The following is a 21,739-nucleotide window of genomic DNA, read 5'->3' on the forward strand; positions in this document are numbered from 1 at the left end:
TCTGCTCTTCTGAGCCAAACAGAACAGGGAAAATGATTAAAAAAAAAAAATCACAGGTTAAGTCCATTTACCCAGGACACCACTCCTGATAGACCCTGACCGGACAGGATTCCCAAATTAGCGTCCCCCATGGTGGGGACTGGAAAAGGAGTTCAGGAAGTCTCTACCAGCACTTTCACATCTCATAGAATTCTAATGGTAATACCTCCGTCAGAGGCTCTCTGTTAGCACTGTTCCTATGATCTATCTAAGTGATCACAGGGACTACAGGAGGCCTAGCAATACACAACGTGCCTCCACTTACAAATACTTAATAGTGCCTACCTCTCAAAGCAAGCGGGGCTATACAAGATACTGGTGTAAAATTCATGTCAACCCATCTAATCATCAAGACTAGTCTTAAAGGCAGTCGAAGTAGTACTTTGTTTGGCCTGAAGTGGTAACTTATTCCATAGGTTTGCAATATGTTGAATTAGGAACCTATCCATCTAGAGTGCCTTGTTTATTTGTTGGTAAAAATTTAAGTCCCAGTACAACCATTTGAAAACCCAATGGTTTTTGCAAAGAAAAAGAAAGTCATGTAAGACTGGATATTTCAAGTATTAATGGGAAACACAGGTCTTGCTTGGAGCAGCTGGTAGGCTACTGAATATACGGAGAGTTACGCTAATTTGCCAGGGTAGTTGAAGGATTTAAAAAGTACAGTTTTGTACCTACCATAAATGTAGATGTCCGAACAGGATAGCATCTGCAGTCATAACAAATTGGTTGTCCTGTCGTCAGGCAGCCCTTCGGTCGGCCGGATTCCAAAGTCTGGGTCTGGCTTCGGCTGATGTCGCACTTCACCCGACGTCATCTCTGCTGGTCTTCGGGTATAAAGGCATCAGCCAACGCCATTTTCCTCAGTGTTTCTTGCCCCAGATGCCAGTTGCCCTCTAGGAAAGCTAAATTTTGGATAAATGCCAATGTTTCCAAAATAGTAGAAGGCAAACACAAAAAAATAAGCATGTATGTACATATATACAAACAAATACACCATAAGAGACTCCCAGCTAGCTATTAGGAGGGTAAATACCCTAGGAGTACCACAGAGGGGAAGGAGGGTGGGTAATCCTGACTGCAGATGCTATCCTGTTCGGACATCTACATTTATGGTAGGTACAAAACTGTACTATGTCCTTCAAGGATGCATCTGCAGTCATAACAAATGGGTAGAATACCATAGCCAAACTAGGGAGGAGGAAGAAGAATTATGGTGTAGTTAGGATCCCTTGCAATACAGCAGTGGCAAACCCTGCTCGGGATCTAGAGTATAGAGGTAAATTATAATGCTTGGCAAATGTATGCACGGAGGTCCAAGTAGCCGCCTCAATAATGTCCTTGGTTGCCACTCCTCGTAAGAAAGCTGTGGTAGTGGCTGTAGCCCTTGTAGAATGAGGTCTTATGTTCTGTGGAACTGGTTTTCCATGGTAGGAGTAACAGAATCTTTTGCAATTTCCTATCCATTTGGAGATTGTCTGTTTGGAAATTGCTTTTCCTTCCCTTCCTGTTGCATAGGCTACTAAAAGCTGGTCAGTTTTTCTGTTACTTTTGGTTCTGTCCAGGTAGTAGCGTAACTGTCTATGTACATCCAAGGTATGCAGCAGCCTTTCCCCCCTGTTCTGTGGATTGGGAAAGAAGGTAGGTAGGTGGATTGCCTGGTTTAAAGACACTCTGGATACCACCTTAGGCATAAATGTAGGATTAGTTCTCATGGACACTATCTTGATGGAAGATTAGGAAGGGTTGTACTGCCATTAAGGCCTGTAGTTCCGAACCATCCTTGCTGAAGTAATTGCCAGTAGGAAAGCCGTTTTCCATGATAGGTGTTGAAGATCTGCTGTTGCTGCTGGTTCAAATGGAGGGAGTGTCAATTTTTCTAGCACAAAGTTCAAGTCCCATACTGGTAATGGTGGTTTCCTAGGAGGTTTTACATTCTTGATCCCTCTGAGGAATTGCCTGAGTAGAGGATGCGAAAAGACAGGTGGATCGAAGCTGTATTCTGCAGAAATAGCTGATGCATGTATCTTGATGGAGGAATAGGACAGGCCCGTATGTAGAAGCTCTGCCAAGTACTCCAGGATGTTAGCAATATCTATGTTCGAGACATCTTTTCCTCTTTCAGTACTCCAAGTGACAAACCTTTTCCATTTTCCTGCATAGGTCCTTCTTGTTGAAGGTCTGCGGGCTTCAAGGATAATGTCTTTAACCCTTTGGGATAAGTCTGGGTTAGCAGCTGTTGTGATGTTCCAGGCAGTCAGTTGCAAGGTTTTTAGGTTTGGGTGCATGATGTTGTAGTTGTTCTGAGTTAACATCAAAGGCATCAGGGGTATTGGCCACATTCTCCCCTGAGACATGCTCCTCAGCAAAGGATACCAGTGTTGTCTTGGCCAATTCGGAGCTATCAGAATTATCCTTGGACGTTCCTCTTTGATTTTCAGTAGTACCTTGTGCATCAAAGGAAGAGGTGGAAATGCATATGCTGTCAGGCCTTTCCAACTGAAGGATAGAGAGTCCACCTTCCATGCTAGTGGGTGGCATGTCCTTGTGCAGAATTTTTTGAGCTGGTGATTGAGTGGGGATGCGAATAGGTCTATTTGTGGCATTCCCCATTTCTTTGTGATGGCCTTGAAGATGTCCGGTGTAGCATCCATTCGTGAGCATCCGAGGTGGTTCTGCTTAACATGTCTGCTAGGGTGTTTTCTTTTCCGCACAAATATTGCCTGTAACTGGATGTTGTAGCTCAGAGCCATATTCCAAAGGTCCAGAGTCATTCTGCATAGGGGTATGAATGAGTGCCTCCCTGTTTGTTGATGTACCACATGACTGTGGTGTTGTCTGTCCTTATCATTAAATGGCCTTCTTTGAGGAATGGTTGAATTTCTGGATTGCTAGTTTTACTGCCAGCATTTCTTTTTGGTTTATGTGCAGGTGCAGCTGGTCTGGAGTCCACAATCCTTGTATGCACTTGTCCAACATGTGCGCCCCCCAGCCTAGGTCTGAGGCGTCCGTTGTGATGGTTTGGTTTGCTTGAAAGTTGTGGAAGGGCAAGCCTGGGTTTGACTGGCATGCTTGAGCCCAACATAGGAACTCTTGTTTCAGGCATGGGATTAGTGGGATTTCAGTTTCTAAGCTGTGCCTGTGTTGAGACCATAAATTCTTTAGGTACCACTGTAGTTTTCTCATATGCAGTCTGGCATGGGGGACCAGGATTATGCATGATGCCATGAAGCCCAAGGCCTGCAGTACCTTTCTTGCTGTTAGTTTGTGCTGCTTTGTTAATGCCAAGAAGTAAAGAGGGAGTTGTGCTTGTTTTTCTGCATTTAGGAATGCCATTTGTATTACTGTGTCCAATTCCGCACCCAAGAATGTTCTTGTCTGGGATGGTATCAGTCTTGACTTTTTTAAATTGACTGTGTATCCCAGGGCTTGTAGTAAGCAAATGACTCTTTGTAAATCTGTTGTCAGCTTGCTTTTGTTGTCCGCTTGTAACAGGCAGTCGTCCAGGTATAGATAAATTTGGATTCCCTGTAGCCTGCAATGAGCGATTACTGATGCCAGGCATTTTGTGAATACTCTGGGCGCAGTAGATAAGCCAAAGGGCAATGCTGAGAATTGATAATGCTCTGATCCTGCAAGAAATCTGAGGTATCTTCTGCAATTTGGTCGTATGGGGACGTGCAGGTATGCCTCCTTGAGATCTAGAGTTACCAGCCAACACTCCTTGCCCAGCATGGGAAGAAGTTGCTGTAGGGTCAGCATTTTGAATTTTGGTACAATGATGTATGTGTAAGACGGACAGGTCGAGAATAGGTCTCCAACTTTTCTCTTTTCTTGGTACTAGGAAGAGTCTGGAGTAGAATCCTTTGCCCTGTTGTGTTATTGGTACTCTTTCCACAGCTCTCATCTTTGTTAATTGAGCTATCTGCTTTAGAGCTTCTGTTTTTTGATTTGGAGGTAGGTTTGGCATTCCTCTTTTTACTGGTAAGGTGTGGAAGTGGAACCTGTAGCCTTGGTCTATGGTTTGCAAAATCCACTTGTCTTTTGTGATATAGTGCCAATTTTTCAAAAATAAGGCTAACTTTCCGCCTAAAGGTGCTGCTATTTGCTCCCTGGTAGGCGGTGTCAGAGTCAAGTCACTGTGATTGTCCTGTTGCAGTGGCAGTGGTTGTGTCTGTGCCTCTCTGGTTATTGCCTTGCCACTGGCGTCCTCTATAGGCACCTCCTCTGGATTGATTTCTGCCTCTAGAGCGTCTATTCCTGCCTCTTTGAGATTTTGAGGAGTCTGGAAAGGACCAATTTTTGGCAGGCCAGTTCCTGCTAAACCTTGGGGGCTGAACCTGTAAGAAATCCTTAACTGTTTGTACAGATTTTGCCTTCTCTTCCATTTTCTTCATTACTTGCTGAGCAGGTGTACCAAATAGACTGGCCTTATCCATAGGAGCATCTAACAGCTTTGCTTTAACATGATCCGGCAAAACCTGTTCCTTCAACCATGCATGCCTTCTTATCACTGTGCCGGTCATGGCTGATCTAAATGAAGCCTCCAGTGCATCATAGCCACATTTTAAAGAATGGTTACTAACCTGCTGAATGTTATTCACCATTTCTAAAACATATTTCTTATCTAAGGAATTATAAGAGGACAGCTTCTTAGTTAACTGATCAAGCATAAACTCTTGGTATTGGATCATGTGAAACTGACAGTTTAAAGCTCTAGCTGAGAGAGTAGCAGAGGTGTAAACTTTTTTCCCCCATCTCTCTAAGGACCTGGATTCCCTTTCAGAAGGAGAGGGTTTTTGCTGAGGTCGAGCTACTGCCTTAGGCCCCTGGGATATAGTCTCAGGATCTGCAAGTGGGGCCTTGTATAGGTGGTGATGAGTGTCTGGCACCCTGTAAAATCTATCTGGTTTGGCAGGGGCTGGAGGTAAAGTATCAGGAGCAGTGCAAACATCATTAAATGCATCATCCACAACAGGCAGAACTGGAGGTATAGCTAAGGGCCTATGTTGTGGTAAGTGCAGAAAGGTCCTAAGCCTTTTTCTTGAATATGAGAAATCTTGTCCCTGCCATTGGAATTGTTCTCTCATGGCATGTAAGGTTTCCCCGAAGGAAAATTCCTCTGGTGGAGAGGCAGATGGAATAGATTCTTCAGCATCGGAATCTTCATAAGTAGAAAAAGGAGCCTCTGGCTGATCTGTAATGTCCGAGTCATCCGAAGAATCATCAGAGGACACTGGCTCGGGGGGCTCTGCTCTAGGTCTCTTTTCTGGAGGCTGAGAGGCCCTGTCTGGGTGAGATTGGGATCCCCTAATTAAGGAGATTAAATCCTCTGCCAGAGTAAGCATTTGTGAACTAGAAGTGGGCCTATGTGAGGGGGTCTTAACAGGCACTGATTTAACAGTTTTGGCTGCTTTAGCCCTGGCAAAGGCCTTTATAGACATGGCTGCAGGAGGTCTAGCAGCACCACGTGCTGGGGTAGAGACATCCAAAGGGATGGTGTCTGATAATTCACTATGAACCACAGTAGTAGGCAAAACTTCAGAGGCCGATTCAACTAAGGTAGCAGGAGCCTCAGTAGTAGTCATGGATTCGGTTGAAGATTGACCCGTTTTCTCGGTTTCGGCCGAAACCGAGACACTCGCGGCTTGCTTAACCGTGGTTTCGGCCGAAACCGCGGACTGCGAGTGTCGGCCTTTTTCTTTGCGTTTTTTAACAATTTGGGTAGTCGGAGGATCCGACGGCATAATGTATGCAAAATCTGAGCCGAAAAACTGTTCAGCAAACTCCGACCGACGCCTAAGCGTTCGTCGGTTGAAGGAAGCACAGGCTAAACAGGCTGCTACGTCGTGGTCTGGGCCTAAACAAGGTAGGCAGTAAGAGTGGAAATCTTTATGAGGTATTTGTTTCCCACAAGTTAAACAGTTATTTACTTTTTCTGACATCGGCTGAGGCAAGAAAGAGTCCCCAACGGGGTACTTAGCTTTTTAGAAGTCTTCGAAGTAGTATTCGGTAGTAGTAATCTCTGGATCTGACCGACCAGCACTTGCGAACAGCTTCTGCTTCGGGCGCCACGCGGCAAGAAAGACAGAGGAAAATGGCGTCGGCTGATGCCTTTATACCCGAAGACCAGCAGAGATGACGTCGGGTGAAGTGCGACATCAGCCGAAGCCGGACCCAGACTTTGGAATCCGGCCGACCGAAGGGCTGCCTGATGACAGGACAACCCATTTGTTATGACTGCAGATGCATCCTTGAAGGACATCCTTTATTTTTGTTAAATATCTTCGCACCCTTTCCAGTTGAGTGATATTCTTTGAGTTGTACATATCAAAGGAGGCAATGTATTCAATGACAGGTCTGATAAGAGAAGAGTATGTTGGCAAAATGACCTCTCTGAATCTTGAGGACATTCCCTTGGAAATAAACTAGGTCAGACAGAAGGATTTCCTGACTATGGTGGAAACATGATGACAGAATGAGCTAGAGAGTTGTCCACAAGTATTTTGAGACCAAAATGTCAGAAGTGTAGTTATTCGAAACTGCAATTTAATGAATATGAGTTTCCCGAATCTGAGGTAGTTGTGGTGTGGTGTGGTGCGTACTTTATGGTTTACTGTCTCTTTAAGGTGCAGTTTGGTCTGGGATTTGTATGTGGCAGTTGATGTGTGCCTACTTGCAGAAACTCAGGTAAGTGTTTACTTTTTAAGGGTTTTGGGTAGGAATTTATTAATTTTTATTTTCTGGGGAGTTTTAGGAGTTGGTTGGGCTAGGTAGGTCAGACTGTGTGTGTGTGTGTGTGTTGAAAGTAGTGATTTTACACATGTGTAGTGTGTGTGTGTATTAGTTAGTGCAAGTATGACAATGTGCAATGGGAGTGTAGGGCATGTAAAAGTAGGTTTGTGGGGGGGGGGGTTCGTGTTTGTGCGACCTCAGAGTTGGCATATATACTCAAATACTGGAATTCGGAATTTCAGTATTTCAAGATTCAGAAGTGGACCCAGTGGGAACAGTCTTTCTGCTGAATGCTACTATACTCATTTTATTTTATACATGGGGTAGGGGGGCTTCCCCCCCTGCAAAAAAGGTATGGTTGTGTTATGTGTTGTGTTTCTTAGTGTTTTTGGTTTATGTTGGGGGAGGGTTGGATTCTTAGCTGTAATCCGTATTTCACAACATTTGGATGTTTCGGTATTGTGGATTTTCATTTATGTGGAGTTTTGACATTCTGGTCTCAAAATACTGGAATGCAGCATTTCAGTATTTCGAGTTTCAGAAGTGGACCCAGTGGGAACAGTTTTTCTGCTGTATACTGTACACTGCACTTTTTACATTTAGCTCAAGACCGCTTTCATTGCAGCAGGTATTTGCATATTCCAGCCCTTTTTGGAGCAGTTTGGAATGAGTAGATAAAAAGATGAGTACCCTGCTTTCAATCACACTTCAGAGATATTGGCTTGCAAGACTGCAAAAAAATGCCAAAGAGAAGACAGTCCAGCACTGATCCTGTGATGTTCCGCTATTTAAAATTTTACATTCAGAGAGTGTAACAGCAACTTTTACTACTCGGATTTGATGGATAATCAGACTGCAATCCAGTGGGCAAAGCAGGGATTTACATTATATTTGTCAAACTTTTCAAAAACATCATCATGGGCGATAGTTTCAGAAACTCTGGCCAGGCAGATAAGTAGCATGTATACACTGAAAATTGTCAACAGCCTCTAACTTTGTAAAAAAGTTTAAAAGGTCTAACAGGCAGGACCTCCCCTGCACAAAACCAAACTGAGTGGGGTCTGCACAAGTTAAGCATAAAGGAATTCAGGTATGAAACATTCCATGGCTTTACATATGTTTATTCATCGCCTCACCTCAGGCTTTTTGCCCACTGAGTGACGCACAGCTACAGTTATCCCACTCCACAAGGGGGGATCCACTTTGGATCCCGGAACTACCGCCCCATCAGTCTGACGAGCCTGATCTGCAGACCATGGAATGTATTATCATGGATCTTGTAAACAAAGACATTGGCAACCTACAAACACTGGACCCCACCCAGTTTGGGTTCGTGAAGGGCCGATCTTGTCTCCTGAACCTGACTGACTTCTTCGAATCAGTCTCCAAAGCTGTGGACGAGAGTAAGGCGGGCCACACAACCTATCTGGACATCGCCAAGGCCTTTGACACCATCCCCCACTCTGGAATCATAGATGGACTTACTAAGCTGGGCATTAATCCCTACGTCACTCGCTGGGTTGCCAACTGGCTTACTGACAGAATCCACACTGTAAAAGTAGCAGACTCCAAATCCAGCTTTAGACAAGTGACAAGGGGGAGTACCTTAGGGTTCAGTCCTGGGACCGTTCTTGTTTGGCATCTACTTCTCTGAAGTACAGGCCAACACTAAGGGACTGTGGCTAACAAAGTTTGCAGATGACTGCAAACTGGGAGCCATTATTGAATCCCCAAATGATGAGGATACGCTACAAAAGGGCCTTACAGAAACAGATGCTTGGTGCCAGAGCCATGGGCTCAAGTTCAATGCCATGAAATGTACAGTTATCCCCTTTGGGAAAAAAATGTACCCGTGAATTACCACATAGGTGGCAGTATATTAAACACCGAAAGTGTGATAAGAGACTGAAGGACACAGGTCGACAGTGGTCTCACCTTAGATAACCACATCGCCACAACAGTCAGGAGATCCTTCTATGTGGCACACCTCATCACTAAGGGCTTTTCATCCAGAAAAAAGGAGGTCATTGTCCCACTGTACTCATCCCTCATTAGACCCGTTATAGAATACAACGCCCCGTTTGGTATGTACCTCTCAAGAGACCTCTGCAACAACTGGAAAGGCCGCAGAAATACCTCACTAAAAGAATCACAGGCCTAAAGCAGATGCCCTACTCTGACCACCTTAAAAAACTCTAGCTATACTCTGTCACATATCGTCTACTCAGAGGCAATCTCTGCTCAACATAAAAGGCCATGTCAAACTCGGAGCTGTTGGACATGCTACACTTAAAGAAATCCCAATCCCTCAGAGCCACACGCTCCAGGCATCTAAACCTTGTCATCACAATAAACAAAACATGCTGGAGGGGTAGGTTCTTGACCCAGAGACTCCCCAGACTCTGGAACAGACTGCCCATACATGTCAAGCTGAGCACCTCTTTGGCCCTCTTCAAAAGGAACCTTGATTGGATGGGAGAAAGGAAATTCACCCCAGGATCACTTCATTCACCCTGCTAGACAGGGTTCCAGGGAAGTAAATAGTGTGGGAAGAAATAGCCAGGGAATTGTTATGGCTAGGTTTGTATAGGCCCTAGGACTGATAGCCTAGTACCAACCTATGAACCTATACGGCTGTTGAAGCTGATATGCCTATAATTATCTGGGCTGTAGAGACACCACCCTTGTATAGAAGAGCTATAGTTGGCTATTCTCCAGGCATCAGGGACAAACTCTGGGGAAAGGCACAGACTGAACAGTTTAAGTAGAAAATACTAGGCACTGATAAGAATTTAGCCTGGTATGTAACCTGGTCCCATTGAAGTATCATTTTTAACATTTGACGGGGATTCAAAGACTTGTTCTAATACGATTACAGGTAAAACTAAATTTTCAGGGAAAGTGGGCACAAAAATGTTGATAGGTGGGATAATGTTAGCACTAAATTTGTCTGCTTGTATACTGGCTACATCCTTTGGATTATACATGTATGATGTTATTATCGAAGAGCTCAGTGCATTGCTGAACATTACTCCTTAATTTCCTGATATAAATGAATAATGATTTGTAGTTTCCATTGGTACATATAAGCTTGTACTTTGCTTTACATTTTCTAATACTGCACTTAAGTTCCTTGCTAGCATGTTTCAGTGCGGTCTTGATTCAGGGAGATGGAGATTTTATACAACAGTTCATTATATCACCTTCTTTTGTTATTCGGTTTAATAAGAGAATTAAACCAGAGAGCTTTATTCTCAAAATCAATACTACATTTACTGCAGATGGAGTACAGACTTTTCTATGCAAACATTTAGATGCTAGTAAAAGATGGAGGTGAATGTGGCAGCCCTTACAGCTGGGTCCATTTGCAGGAAATTGTTGGGAATTTTGCACAGGTCTACAAGCTGAAATAAGTTTGCCATGGGGAAGTCCATAAAGATAGTTTAATTTGGTTGCAAAGTGGTACCATTAAGCCTGACAAGAGAAGGCAACTGATAGGTTGCCAAATTTAACCAGGGTTCAGAAGATGCATGGGAGGGGTACAGGTAGGAGCTAGGTCAGAAAGGACCAGGTCAAGGATATGACAGCCTCCAGTGGGTAGTTTTACAACTTCCTCCAGAGCATTATTATTAGAAAAGTCTAGGAAATGCACAGCGTATCCACTTTTAGAGGTTGTGTGCGCCAAGCATGAACATACTTGGTTCCATATTCAGCCCTTCAATAGTATTAAGGTAATTTCCATGACCTTTAGAGGACATTGACAGGGTTCTGTGGCTAGCAATGAAGCAATACTTGATTTTGTTAAGGGTAATTTGGATCTCCAGAAGCTCCATGTTAGTGTTGTGGGTAATGTGACATGGGGTGATGTTTTTTCAGACAAACACAAATACTCCTCTGCAGATAGCCAAGGGCCTGATGGCATGATATGGACTAAACCCTGGCACAGAGCGAGTGCTGTCATTGCACTGAAACAATTTGTCAGTAACTACACAAATATGAATGTGTTCAAGTTGCAAGAGGGCCTCAAGTTCTAGCATATTTCTGTTTTATTCCAAGTTCAGAGACAGGAAACTACATCAGATTATTATTATTCATGAATATGAGATGACTATGCAGACAGTGATATTTCACTGTCCACTGCGGCATCTACATCCTCAGGTGTGTGAAAGGCATTAGGAGGAGTTTTAGCTGTTAATAAACTAGAAGTGCAGGATGGTCCAAGGTCTGGGTCCCCCTCTGCATTCTTGCCCAAGCAGCCAAGGTAATTACCTTCAGGTCTTCTATGCAGGGAAAAGTAACCAACAATAAAAAGTGCTCATGTCCATCCAAACAATACAATTATCTAAGCTGGATTCGCGATAGGGCATTTCCCACGTTATCAAAATCCCCAAAGGCTTGCAGTCATTGGATTGTCAAAGTCAAAGACTATACGAGTGCGTCGTTCACTAGACCAATAAAAGCCACTTATTCGGGAAAGAGCACATGGCAGTGCTTCCCTTGCACAGCAGAGGAAAGACCAAACAGCAAATGATTGCACTTAAAGTGGTGTCCACTAAACAAGAACAGAAGAAAATTCTTGTGTAGGCTACAGATGGTGATATTCCAAGAAGGTGTCTATTATGTTTAACACCACCATGTAGAGTCACTATGGTAGTAGGGACAAGAGCCCCCACCCCCCAACACTCACCATCTGTAGCTTTATCAAACGGTGATCTCTCTTGTCCCCTTCAGAATTATCACTGAAAAATTACAGCCACTATTCTTGTTCTAAAGAAGGTACTTTTCATAGGGGCTACAGAAGCTGTTAAGAGATTAGACCTGTCCCTAAAGTTCTGGAGCCAGCTGTGTCTGTGAACAGATTAAGATGTTTTATGGGGAGGGAGTGGTAAAAAGGGTCACAATCTAGTCCATGGAAGGCTTTATTTTGTTCCAGGACGGGAGTCATCCTGGGCATTTAAGGGAGAGAAGAAAATCCTTTGTTCTTAGCCTTTTCTATAAGACTATCTTGGTCTTCCAAGTCCGTTTTCATAATCCTTGCTCTGAGATGGGCAGGCCAGTGTTCAGCCAGTGGTGGACAGGGTTGTGTGTGCAACACATGAGCACCAGAGGTTGGATGATGGGGCTCACTAGCCCTAGCGGGAAGCTAAAGCCAAAGGTGTTGCATCAAATGCACACTCTTATGCATGGTTTGGCATGAGCAACAGTGTTCCACAAGCGAGAATGACTGCATCTGTGAGGACATATTCCATCACATGTCAAACTACCTGATGTTGAGGACATGACCTGCAAGCCCAGGCTTGGGAGGATTGTTGTGCCTTCCTCAACCTGGACAACTGGGACCTTACACTCAACAGAGACGAATTGGGAAAAATGGTACTTTTTCCTGAATGTAAGCATAAAGAACCTTCCAGAAGAATTAAAGAGGTGCTGCGCTCCACAGATATAGGCTTGTTGAGTGAAAGCTTTGACCATTAATCCACAATACGGCTTGTGCCCATAGCATGGGATACACTACAAAATGCATTTAAGAAGGGAGGTCCACTTTGGGGCACCTAAGTATTTGTCACAGAGAAAGACAAATATAAAACTTGACCTCTCACAAGGTGAAGGAAGGCCTGTGACATGTGGGATCAGCAAGATCATCTTACGGACAGACCTACAGAATGATGGGACCAGTGTCTGCTCTCATCTTTCATCTGCTCACAGAGTTGTCACTCACCCAGGAGCATATGAGAGACCTTCTTGCCAGCACCAACTGGCCACTCTTGTTATCTTGTGAGATGTAAGGCAGGCCCAGCATTTCTTTCTTCTGCATCTTCATATGGCCAGTCTGAGATACTGGCACTTATTACAGTACTTTACATCACATTCTTTCCCTCAGACACTTCAGGGGATGACACTGCGGATCTTAGCTCACTACCTGATGACAAGACAAACACTTCAATTGCTTGTACTTTTTCAGATACTGAATACAGGAGCTTTCCTATGATAAAATCAGGATCAAGATTCGAACTGCAAACAGGAGTTAAAAAAAAAAAAAAAAAAAAAAAAAAAAAGGAGGGGGCTGGAAGTGCACAAGGGCAATGTGTGCTCTCATAGTCTTGACATATGAAATTACAATGTGCACCATGACAGCATGGGAGTTAAAGTAAGTAAAGTGAGTACCACAGAAAAGAAATCCCAGCACTCAGCTCAACAAGGAGGACTTCTGTCATATTCCTCCAACAACATGACCTCAGTGGGGCCAGACAACATCCAAGGTTACTTTTTAAGCAATCTAAAACAGGACCTAGCAGACCCACTTAGCATTCTTTTTAACCATAGCCTGAGAACTGGCTTTGTTCCAGTAGAGTGGAGAACAGCAACAGTAATCCCCTTGCACAAAGAGCGTCACCCACCAACCCTGGGAAGTACACATCCATAACATAAGGCTAACCAGCCTCATCTGCAAGGCCATGGAAAGAATCATCATGGACCTTATCAACAATGACATAGGTGACCTTCAAACTCTAGACCCAACCAGTTTGGCTTCGTTAAGGGTAGATTATGCTCATTAAAACTAGGCAACTTCTTTGAGAAGTCACCAAAGCCCTAGATGAAGGCAAGACAGTGTATACTGCCTGTCTTGACTTAGCCAAGGCTTTTGACACAATCCCCTACTCAGGTATCATTGAGAAACTCTCCTAACTGGGGATTAACCCTTATATCACTAGAATGGTAGCCAACTGGCTCACCAACGGAACACATACTGTCAAAGTTGGTGACTCTACCTTTACCAGTGGACCCGTCACCAGTTGCATAACACAAGGATGTGTGCTGGGCCCTTTACTGTTTGGAATCTATTTCTTGGAAGTCCAGGCTAAAGTAGACAGCCTTTGACTTACCAAGTTCGCTGATGATTGCAAATTGGGTGCAATCACAGAGTCCCCCAACAATGTTAACATATTACAGCAGGGGCTGACAGACAAATGATTGGTGCCAAAGCCACTGTCTAAAACTAAACAAAAAAGTACAGTTTTGTACCTACCATAAATGCAGATGTTCGAGTGTTCACACTGCTGCAGTCATCACACTTGGGTTATCCTGCAGTCAGGCAGTCCCGCAGTCGGCCAGAGTTCCAAAGTCTTGGTCCGGCGTCGGTTGCTGTCACTTCTTCCCTGATGTCAGTGTGCCAGGGGTATACAAGATGCATCCGACGCCATTTTCTTCAGTTTTTCTTGCCCCAGATGTCAGGTGCCCCCAAGTATGTAGGCAATACATATTGCTAATAACAAGTATACATATAAAATAAAAACAATACCTTCAGTTACAAGCAAATACACCACAATGGTTGTATAGGATAGAAAGGTATAGATAAGGCCAGCTAGTTCAGAGGGGATGGAGGGAGGGTAACCTGGACTGCAGCAGTGTGAACACTCGAACATCTACATTTATGGTAGGTACAAAACTGTACTATGTTCATCGTGTTACACTGCTGCAGTCATCACACTTGGGTAGAATCCCAAAGCTAAGGTTGGGTGGCTGGTCTATAATGAGTTAGGATTGGCTATGAGGCCCTGCAAAACTGCAGTGGCAAATCCTGCTCTGTATTTAGAGTAAAGAGGCAGGTGGTAATGCTTGGTAAAGGTGTGCACTGAACTCCCAAGTTGCAGCCTCCAAAATTTCCTTGGTAGGTACTCCTCTGAGAAAGGCCGCGGCTGTAGCCCTGGTGAAATGTGGCCTAATGCTATTTGGGACTGATTTTCCATGCTGTGTGCAGCAGTAATGAATACAGTGCCCTATCCATTTGGATATAGTCTGCTTTGACATAGCCTTGCCCAGTGATCCTGCAGCATATGCTACAAACAGTTGCTCAGTTTTCCTGATAGATTTTGTTTTATCCAAGTAGAAGCGTAGCTGCCTGTGCATGTACAAAGAATGCAGAAGTTTCTCCCCTTTATTCTGGGGGTTTGGATAAAAAGTTGGCAAATGGATGGTTTGGTTAAGAGCCACACTAGATACCACCTTTGGCATAAAGGTAGGGTTTGTCCTTAAAGAAACCCTGTCCTGATGAAAAATTATAAAAGGTTCCACTGCCATTAATGCCTGTAGCTCTGAGACTCTTCGCGCTGAAGTTACTGCCAGGAGCAGAGCTGTTTTCCATTATAAAAATTTTAGATCGGCTGTATTGTCTGGCTCAAAAGGTGGCAGGGTCAGTTTTTCCAAAACGAAATTGAGGTCCCAAGCTGGTGTTGGTGCTCTCCGGGGCAGTCTTAAGTTTTTAGTCCCTCTGAGGTACTGCTTTAGCAAGGGATGAGAGAATAAAGGAGGATCCGTGTTGTAATGTGCTGAAATGGCAGAGGCGTGGATCTTAATTGATGACAAGGATAGGCCTCTGTCCAGCATCTCAGTTAAGTATTGTAAAATCTGAGGAATGTTTGGAACAAGAGGGTCAAGGCTTTGAGCCTGGTTCCAGGCGCAGAATCTCTTCCATTTTTCTGAGTAAGCTTTCCTGGTGCTAGGCCTTCTGGCCTCCAAAATGACATCCATAACCGCTTTAGAGAGGTGTTGCCTGTTTGACTAATGAATCTGCCATGCAGCCAGGTTTAGGGTTTTGAGCTGACCGTGCAGGATCTGATTGTTTTGTTGAGTCAGAAGGTGTGGAATTTGAGGCAAAATCCATGGTGGGCCTTGAGCTAGGTTCCTTAAGATAGGGTACCAGTGCTGGCGTGGCCAGTCTGGAGCAATCAGGATCATCTGTGGTTTCTCTTGTCTGGCTTTTAGGAGTACCTTTGAAAGGAGAGGCAGAGGCGGGAAGGCATAAACTTTTAGGTTTTTCCAGCTGAACAAAACAGCATCCACTTTCCATGCTTGTTTGTGATAAGTCCTTGTGCAGAATGTTTGTAGTTGGCAATTCCGTGGGGAGGCAAAAAGATCTATTTCTGGGCATCCCCATTTTTGCATTACCATGCTGAAGATTTGTGGATTCAATTTCCATTCGTGAGGGTCCATGATATTTCTGCTTAGATCGTCTGCCAGAGTATTTTTCTTTCCTGGCAGGAATTGTGCTTGCAGGTGAACTTGGTACGTTAGAGCTGTGTTCCACAAGGTCATGGCTTGCCTGCATAGGGGGTAAGAATGACTGCCCCCTTGCTTGTTTATGTACCACATAACTGTGGTGTTGTCGGTCTTTAATAATAATTGTCCTGGATGCAGAAGGTCCTTGAAAGCTGTTAGGGCATTTTGAACAGCCAACATCTCTTTTTGATTGATGTGAAGATGCATCTGGTCTGTGGTCCACTTGCCCTGAATGCATTTTCCTGCCATGTGTGCTCCCCAGGCGCAATCCGAAGCATCTGTTGTTAGAGTCTGCCTGGTAGGGTGAAAGGTTGACCCTTGTTTAGGTGACATGCCTGTGCCCACCATCGAAACTCCTGTTGTAGGCAGGGAATCATTGGTATTACTGCTTCTAAACTGTGAGTGTTGAGTCCAAACACTTTTTAGGTACCATTGTATTTTCCTCATATGCAGTCTGGCATATGGTATTAGTAGTATGCAGGATGCAATGAATCCCAGGGCCTGCAGAATTTTTCTTGCAAGGAGATGGGACTTTTTTGCCAGTAATTGAAAATATTGAGTTAGCTGAACTTGTATGTCTGGAGTGAGGTAAGCCATCAGGGTCGTTGTATTTAAGCTGGCACCCAGGAATATAATCTGTTGTGAGGGCACTAGTTTTGACTTCTTTTCATTTACTGTGTACCCTAGAGAAGTTAGCAACCTTTTTACAAATGCCAGATGCTGTAGAAGAATGTCCTTTGTCTCTGCTTGAATGAGGCAGTCGTCCAGGTATGGATATATTTGAATTCCTTTTTGCCTGCAAAAAGCAATTACTGGTGCCAGGCACTTTGTGAAGACCCTGGGCGCAGTAGATAAGCCAAAGGGCAGTGCAGGGAATTGGTAGTGCATTGTACCAGCTTTGAATCTGAGGTATCTTCTGCAATTTTGTCTGATAGGGACATGCATGTATGCCTCTTTGAGGTCCAGAGTAACAAGCCAAGCGTTCTTGCTCAGCATGGGTAGAAGCTGCTGTAATGTCAACATTTTGAATTTCGGAATATCCAGGTAAGTATTTAGAATTGAAAGGTCTAGTATGGGCCTCCAGGCCTTGTCCTTTCAGGGGACCAGGAAGAGTCTTGAGTAAAATCCTTGTCCTTGTTTCTGCTGTGGTACTTTTTGAATAGCTCTCATGTCCATGAGGGCTGAAATTTGTTTTTGTGCCTCTGCCCATTGATTTTGTGGCAGGTCTGGCATTCTTTTTAGCCTTGGTAAAGTATGAAAGTGGAACCTGTAACCTTGAGACACAATATTCAGAACCCATTTGTCTTGGGTGATCGTTTGCCAGTTTTGAGAAAAAAGTGCTAGTTTCCCCCCAAGGGGGCTTCCAAAGGGAAGTGCTTGGCGTACGAAGGGGAAAATCATTGTGACTGTTTCCTGTAAGGTTGAGACGTGTCCTCACCTCCTTTTGGGGTTGAGGTGTCCCACTGTCGTTGTCTGTTTGAGCCTTGGGGTTGAGATCTGCCTCTTGGGTGTCTGTATCTGCCTCTCTGTGGCCTGTCTGACACTGGAAAGGACCAATTTTTAGTAGGCCAATTTCTGCTAAATCGATGTGGCTGTACCTGTAAGAAATCCTTGACTGTTTGCATAGATTTAGCTTTATCCTCCATTTTCTTTAACACCTCTTCTGCCTTAACACCAAACAAGGTATCATGCTGTAAAGGAGCATCCAATAATTTTGCCTTAACATGATCACGTAAACTCTGTTCTTTTAACCAAGCATGCCTTCGAATCACTGAACCTGTAACTGCGGCTCTACAAGAGGCCTCTAGAGAATCAAAACCACATTGCAGAGTATGTTTTCCCACCTGTTCAACTGCATGCAATAAATCCTGCATTTCTTTACAATCAGGCGCTTCTGAGCTTGCAAGCATTTTCTGTTTTAACTGAGCCATTAAATATTGTTGGTACTTAAGCATGTGAAACTGACAATTTAAAGCTCTTACTGCTAAAGTTGCAGAAGTGTATACTTTCTTCCCCCATCTATCCAAAGCTCTGGAATCTCTGTCAGAGGGTACTGGATTTTTTGCAATGGAAGCCTTAACCCCTTTTGGACCCTGGGAAATAGTTTCTGGATCAGCAGAAGGGTTTTTATAAAGAAACTTGTGAGAGTCAGGGACTCTATAATATCTATCTGGCTTGGCTGGTGCAGGGGGCAAGGAATCGGGAGATAAGCTGTATTCAGAGAACACATCATCCACAATATCTAGCACAGACAGAATAGCCAGGGGCCTGTGCTGAGGCAATAAAAGGAAATCTGAGCCTTTTCTTAGATTCTGAGTAATCCTGACTTTCCCAATGGAAATGCTCCCTATTGGTATGTAAAGTTTCCCCAAAAGAATAATCCTCAGGAGGAGAGGCTGAAGGGATAGATTCTTCAGCATCAGAATCCTCATAGGGGGGTAGAGAGTACCCCTGGTCTGAAGAGGAATCAGAGGAAATTGAAACCTGATCAGAGGAATCATAGTCTGTATCCTGCCTAGGCCTTTTCTCAGGAGGGGGATGGGAACCCCTGAGTAGAGTAATGAGGTCTTCGGCCATTTTAAGCATCTGTTTCTTAGGCATGGAGGTTTGTCCAGGAGAATGCTGTACTTTCTTTGTCTTTAGTGGTACTTTTGTCTTGGCTGTTTTAATGGTAAGTTGTGAAGGTCTGAAAACACCCTCAGAAGCCTGCTCAGCGGCTCCGGACCCATCTGAGGGATTAGTTTCCGTAGGCCCAATACCTTGAGTTTCCAGAGGCCTAGTTGTCTCCACGTGTGAGTCGGAGGTGGCCTGTGGCTCTGAGGTAGCGGGTGTCAGGGGCTGAGAAAGCGCCTCAATGAGAACCGGTGACTGGCCTAAAAGAGGTTTTGTTGTCAGTTTTGGACCTCGGATGTCTGTCTTTATCCTTGTCCTTGCGTTTTTTCGGTATTGTGGTCGTCAGTTGATCCGGCAGCATAGTATAATTTAACCTTCGGCCAAAGTAGTGCAAAGCAAAATCAAAACGTCTTTTTATAGTACGTTTGTTAAATCTAGCACAAAACCGACAACTAGTGACGTCGTGATCAGGGCCTAGGCATGGAATACAGTAAGAGTGGAAGTCCTTATGAGGTATTTGCTTTCCACAAGAAATACAATTATTAACTTTTTCTAACATCGGTCTGAGGCAAGAAAAAAGTTTCCCCAACGGGGTACTTAACTTTATTGAAGACTTCGGATCTGAAATTCGACTTCGAAAATCTCAGGAGTCGGCCGACCGGTGCTTGCGAACTGCTTCTGCTTCGGGCACCGTGCGGCAAGAAAGACTGAAGAAAATGGCGTCGGATGCATCTTGTATACCCCTGGCGCACTGACATCAGGGAAGAAGAGACAGCAACCGACGCCGGACCAAGACTTTGGAACTCTGGCCGACTGCGGGATCGCCTGATGGCAGGATAACCCAAGTGTGATGACTGCAGCAGTGTAACACGATGAACATGTGCATTATTATCCCTTTTGGCAAATCAGAATTCCCTGATAATTACAATACTGACAGCAACCCCCTTAAGTTCAAACCAGTGGTGCGAGATCTGGGAACACAGGTAGTTAACAACCTGAACTTCGACTACCAAGTTTCCACAGTGGTAAGGAAAGCCTTTTATATTGGGCATCTCATAAGTAAGGGCATTGCATCCAGGTCTAAAGATGTTAGAACTCCACTGTACTCGACCCTCATCAGACCATTAATAGAGTACAATGTTCCCTTCTGCAGGTACCTCACCAGACACCTACAGCAGCTGGAAAGACAACAGAGGCTTCTCACCGAGAAAATACAGGACCTCCAAACCATGACTAACATGGACAGACTGAAAGCTCTCTCACTGTACTCTATATCATACAGGCTGCTGAGAGGCAATTTATGCCTACAGGGCAGTCTCTGACCCTGCCCTGATGAATATGCTGTACATCCGCATGTCAAATGGTACAAGAGTCACTCTAGGGATCTTAACCTAGCCTGTGACATTAACAGGACATGCTGGAGGGACAGATATATCTCCCAGAGATTGCCACTACTCTGTGAATTATCTTCACCTACCCAAGGGCAATTGAGGCAACTCGAGATTAACATGACTAGGCTTGAAAGGGCTCTAGGGCTGCTAGCAGAGTAACCCTCCTATAAACCTATTACGGTTGCAAAAACAACAGTCCAGCTTTAAAGTAGGGGCATAGTACCGTTAGAGCAGGAGTATTCATTATTCCATGTGTATAGAAAATAAGAAGTTTCCCACATAGACTCTAGACACAACATGACTGTTAAGTTGCAATACAGATAAAAATATACACAATTAAAAATCCTTCCAAGACACTGCAAAAATGTCTGCAAAAAGCAGAAAATTACACTAGAAAATGAACAATGATGTTACAGTGTTACTGAAACCCGTGGTATCAACCTCGACAAGGTGACAAATTTTAACTTTAATCAGTTGAGATGCTGACACCACTGCAACTCTAAACTCACATACAAACATAATTACCTTCTCGAAGAGCAGGCATCTGCCACAACATGCACATCCAAACCTTTCTCTAGCAAATCCAAGGTAGTGCTCTAAAAGAAAAAAGAAAGTGACACAAAAACAAGAGCTGTAGGAACTGAAAAAAATGCAAAATGCTTCATTCTGTTTAAACAGGTCCAAGGTTCATAGTACAAGTTAAAGCCGTATTTTACTAAGGCATTAATCAGGTAGTGACTGCACTACATATTGGATTATTAGTGGGTCGCTGATCATAACTCGCTTATTATGTGTTCAAGACATGGATGCCAAGAAACTCATCTTGAGAGAGAAGCTCAAGAGGCGAATCTCAGCATTCATATCACTGGACTGAAGTTAACATTTGTTTCACTATTGCAGACTCGATAATTCTTTTTAGTGCATGGAGCTTTATCTGCTACTAGATACAGGAAAAATAAGAGAGCTAAGTATTTTGCTGGCATTCAAAGGTGTAAAGTACTTACACCAAGTGCTGTCAGAAAGACAGTGTAAGAGATTCTGTTGTGATTAAAAAAAAAGGTCATGGACACATTACCAGCACAGACAGAAGGGAACAAATCTCTTTATTCTTCTACTGTCATTTGCTGGTCATTACTTGTAGATTTAACTGTCTAGCATATCATCTGATTTTAACAAATGATGCAAGGGGAGCTTAACATTTGTTAAGATCAGATCTCTCACTCGAGAAGTGCTTAAATGATTTGCCTTTTTCCAGATATCAAAGTGTAATCACAGCACTACGTGTACTACACTGCTTTTACGGTTACCAGGTGCTGATGTGTGATGCACAGCATTGTGTGTCTTCAGTTTTAAACATGTACGATTACATAACTGCACAAGCAATTGATATTCACATTTGGTGAGTTACCTTTCTTTAACCATTGTAAGTGACATATCACCACATGGTTATTTCCAACTGATCAAAGTCCACATTCTCTACAGCCCCCCCCCCCCCCCCAATAAGCTTGCCAAGTCACCATCAAAGTAATTTGCCCAAACTTTGCATTTCACTTCATCTTTCAAATATATTGCAAAAAAAAATGGTTCTATGATATGGAGGAATAAAGCTCCAACTACAACCCAATGATCCAGACATCCAGAGCTCGAGTAGTTGTCTGGGTGCTGGGGAAGCCAGGCACAAGGGAGGGAATGAATGGCTGACTAGAAGATAACCCACCATGAGGAAAGGCAAATATTTTAATAACTGTAGCACTTTGCCTCCATCCTAAGAAGGTGAATGTAAATGAAGGTAGCCTTCACTGGACATGTATGCAGAGGCACGAACACTTCGGGGGGGGAGGTATGAAGCCAGACCTTCAGTCCAGTGGGATGAAGACAGTCCTGGTGTAGCACGAAATGAAAGA

General features: G+C 43.9%; 1 protein-coding gene across 1 annotated transcript in view; it reads right to left on the reverse strand.

Annotated features, from left to right (window-relative positions):
• LOC122816147 (isochorismatase domain-containing protein 2-like) overlaps positions 1-21,739 on the reverse strand; it is a 103,250-nt gene that overhangs the window by 80,707 nt on the left and 804 nt on the right. Inside the window, exon 2 of the mRNA XM_044088906.1 lies at positions 20,361-20,431. Within this exon, the coding sequence (XP_043944841.1) occupies positions 20,361-20,431 (71 nt within the window). The remainder of the gene's footprint in view (positions 1-20,360; positions 20,432-21,739) is intronic.

The sequence above is a fragment of the Protopterus annectens genome, chromosome 1.part1 (assembly GCF_019279795.1).
Source record: "Protopterus annectens isolate FY-2018-M chromosome 1.part1, PAN1.0, whole genome shotgun sequence".
NCBI lineage: Eukaryota > Metazoa > Chordata > Ceratodontiformes > Protopteridae > Protopterus > Protopterus annectens.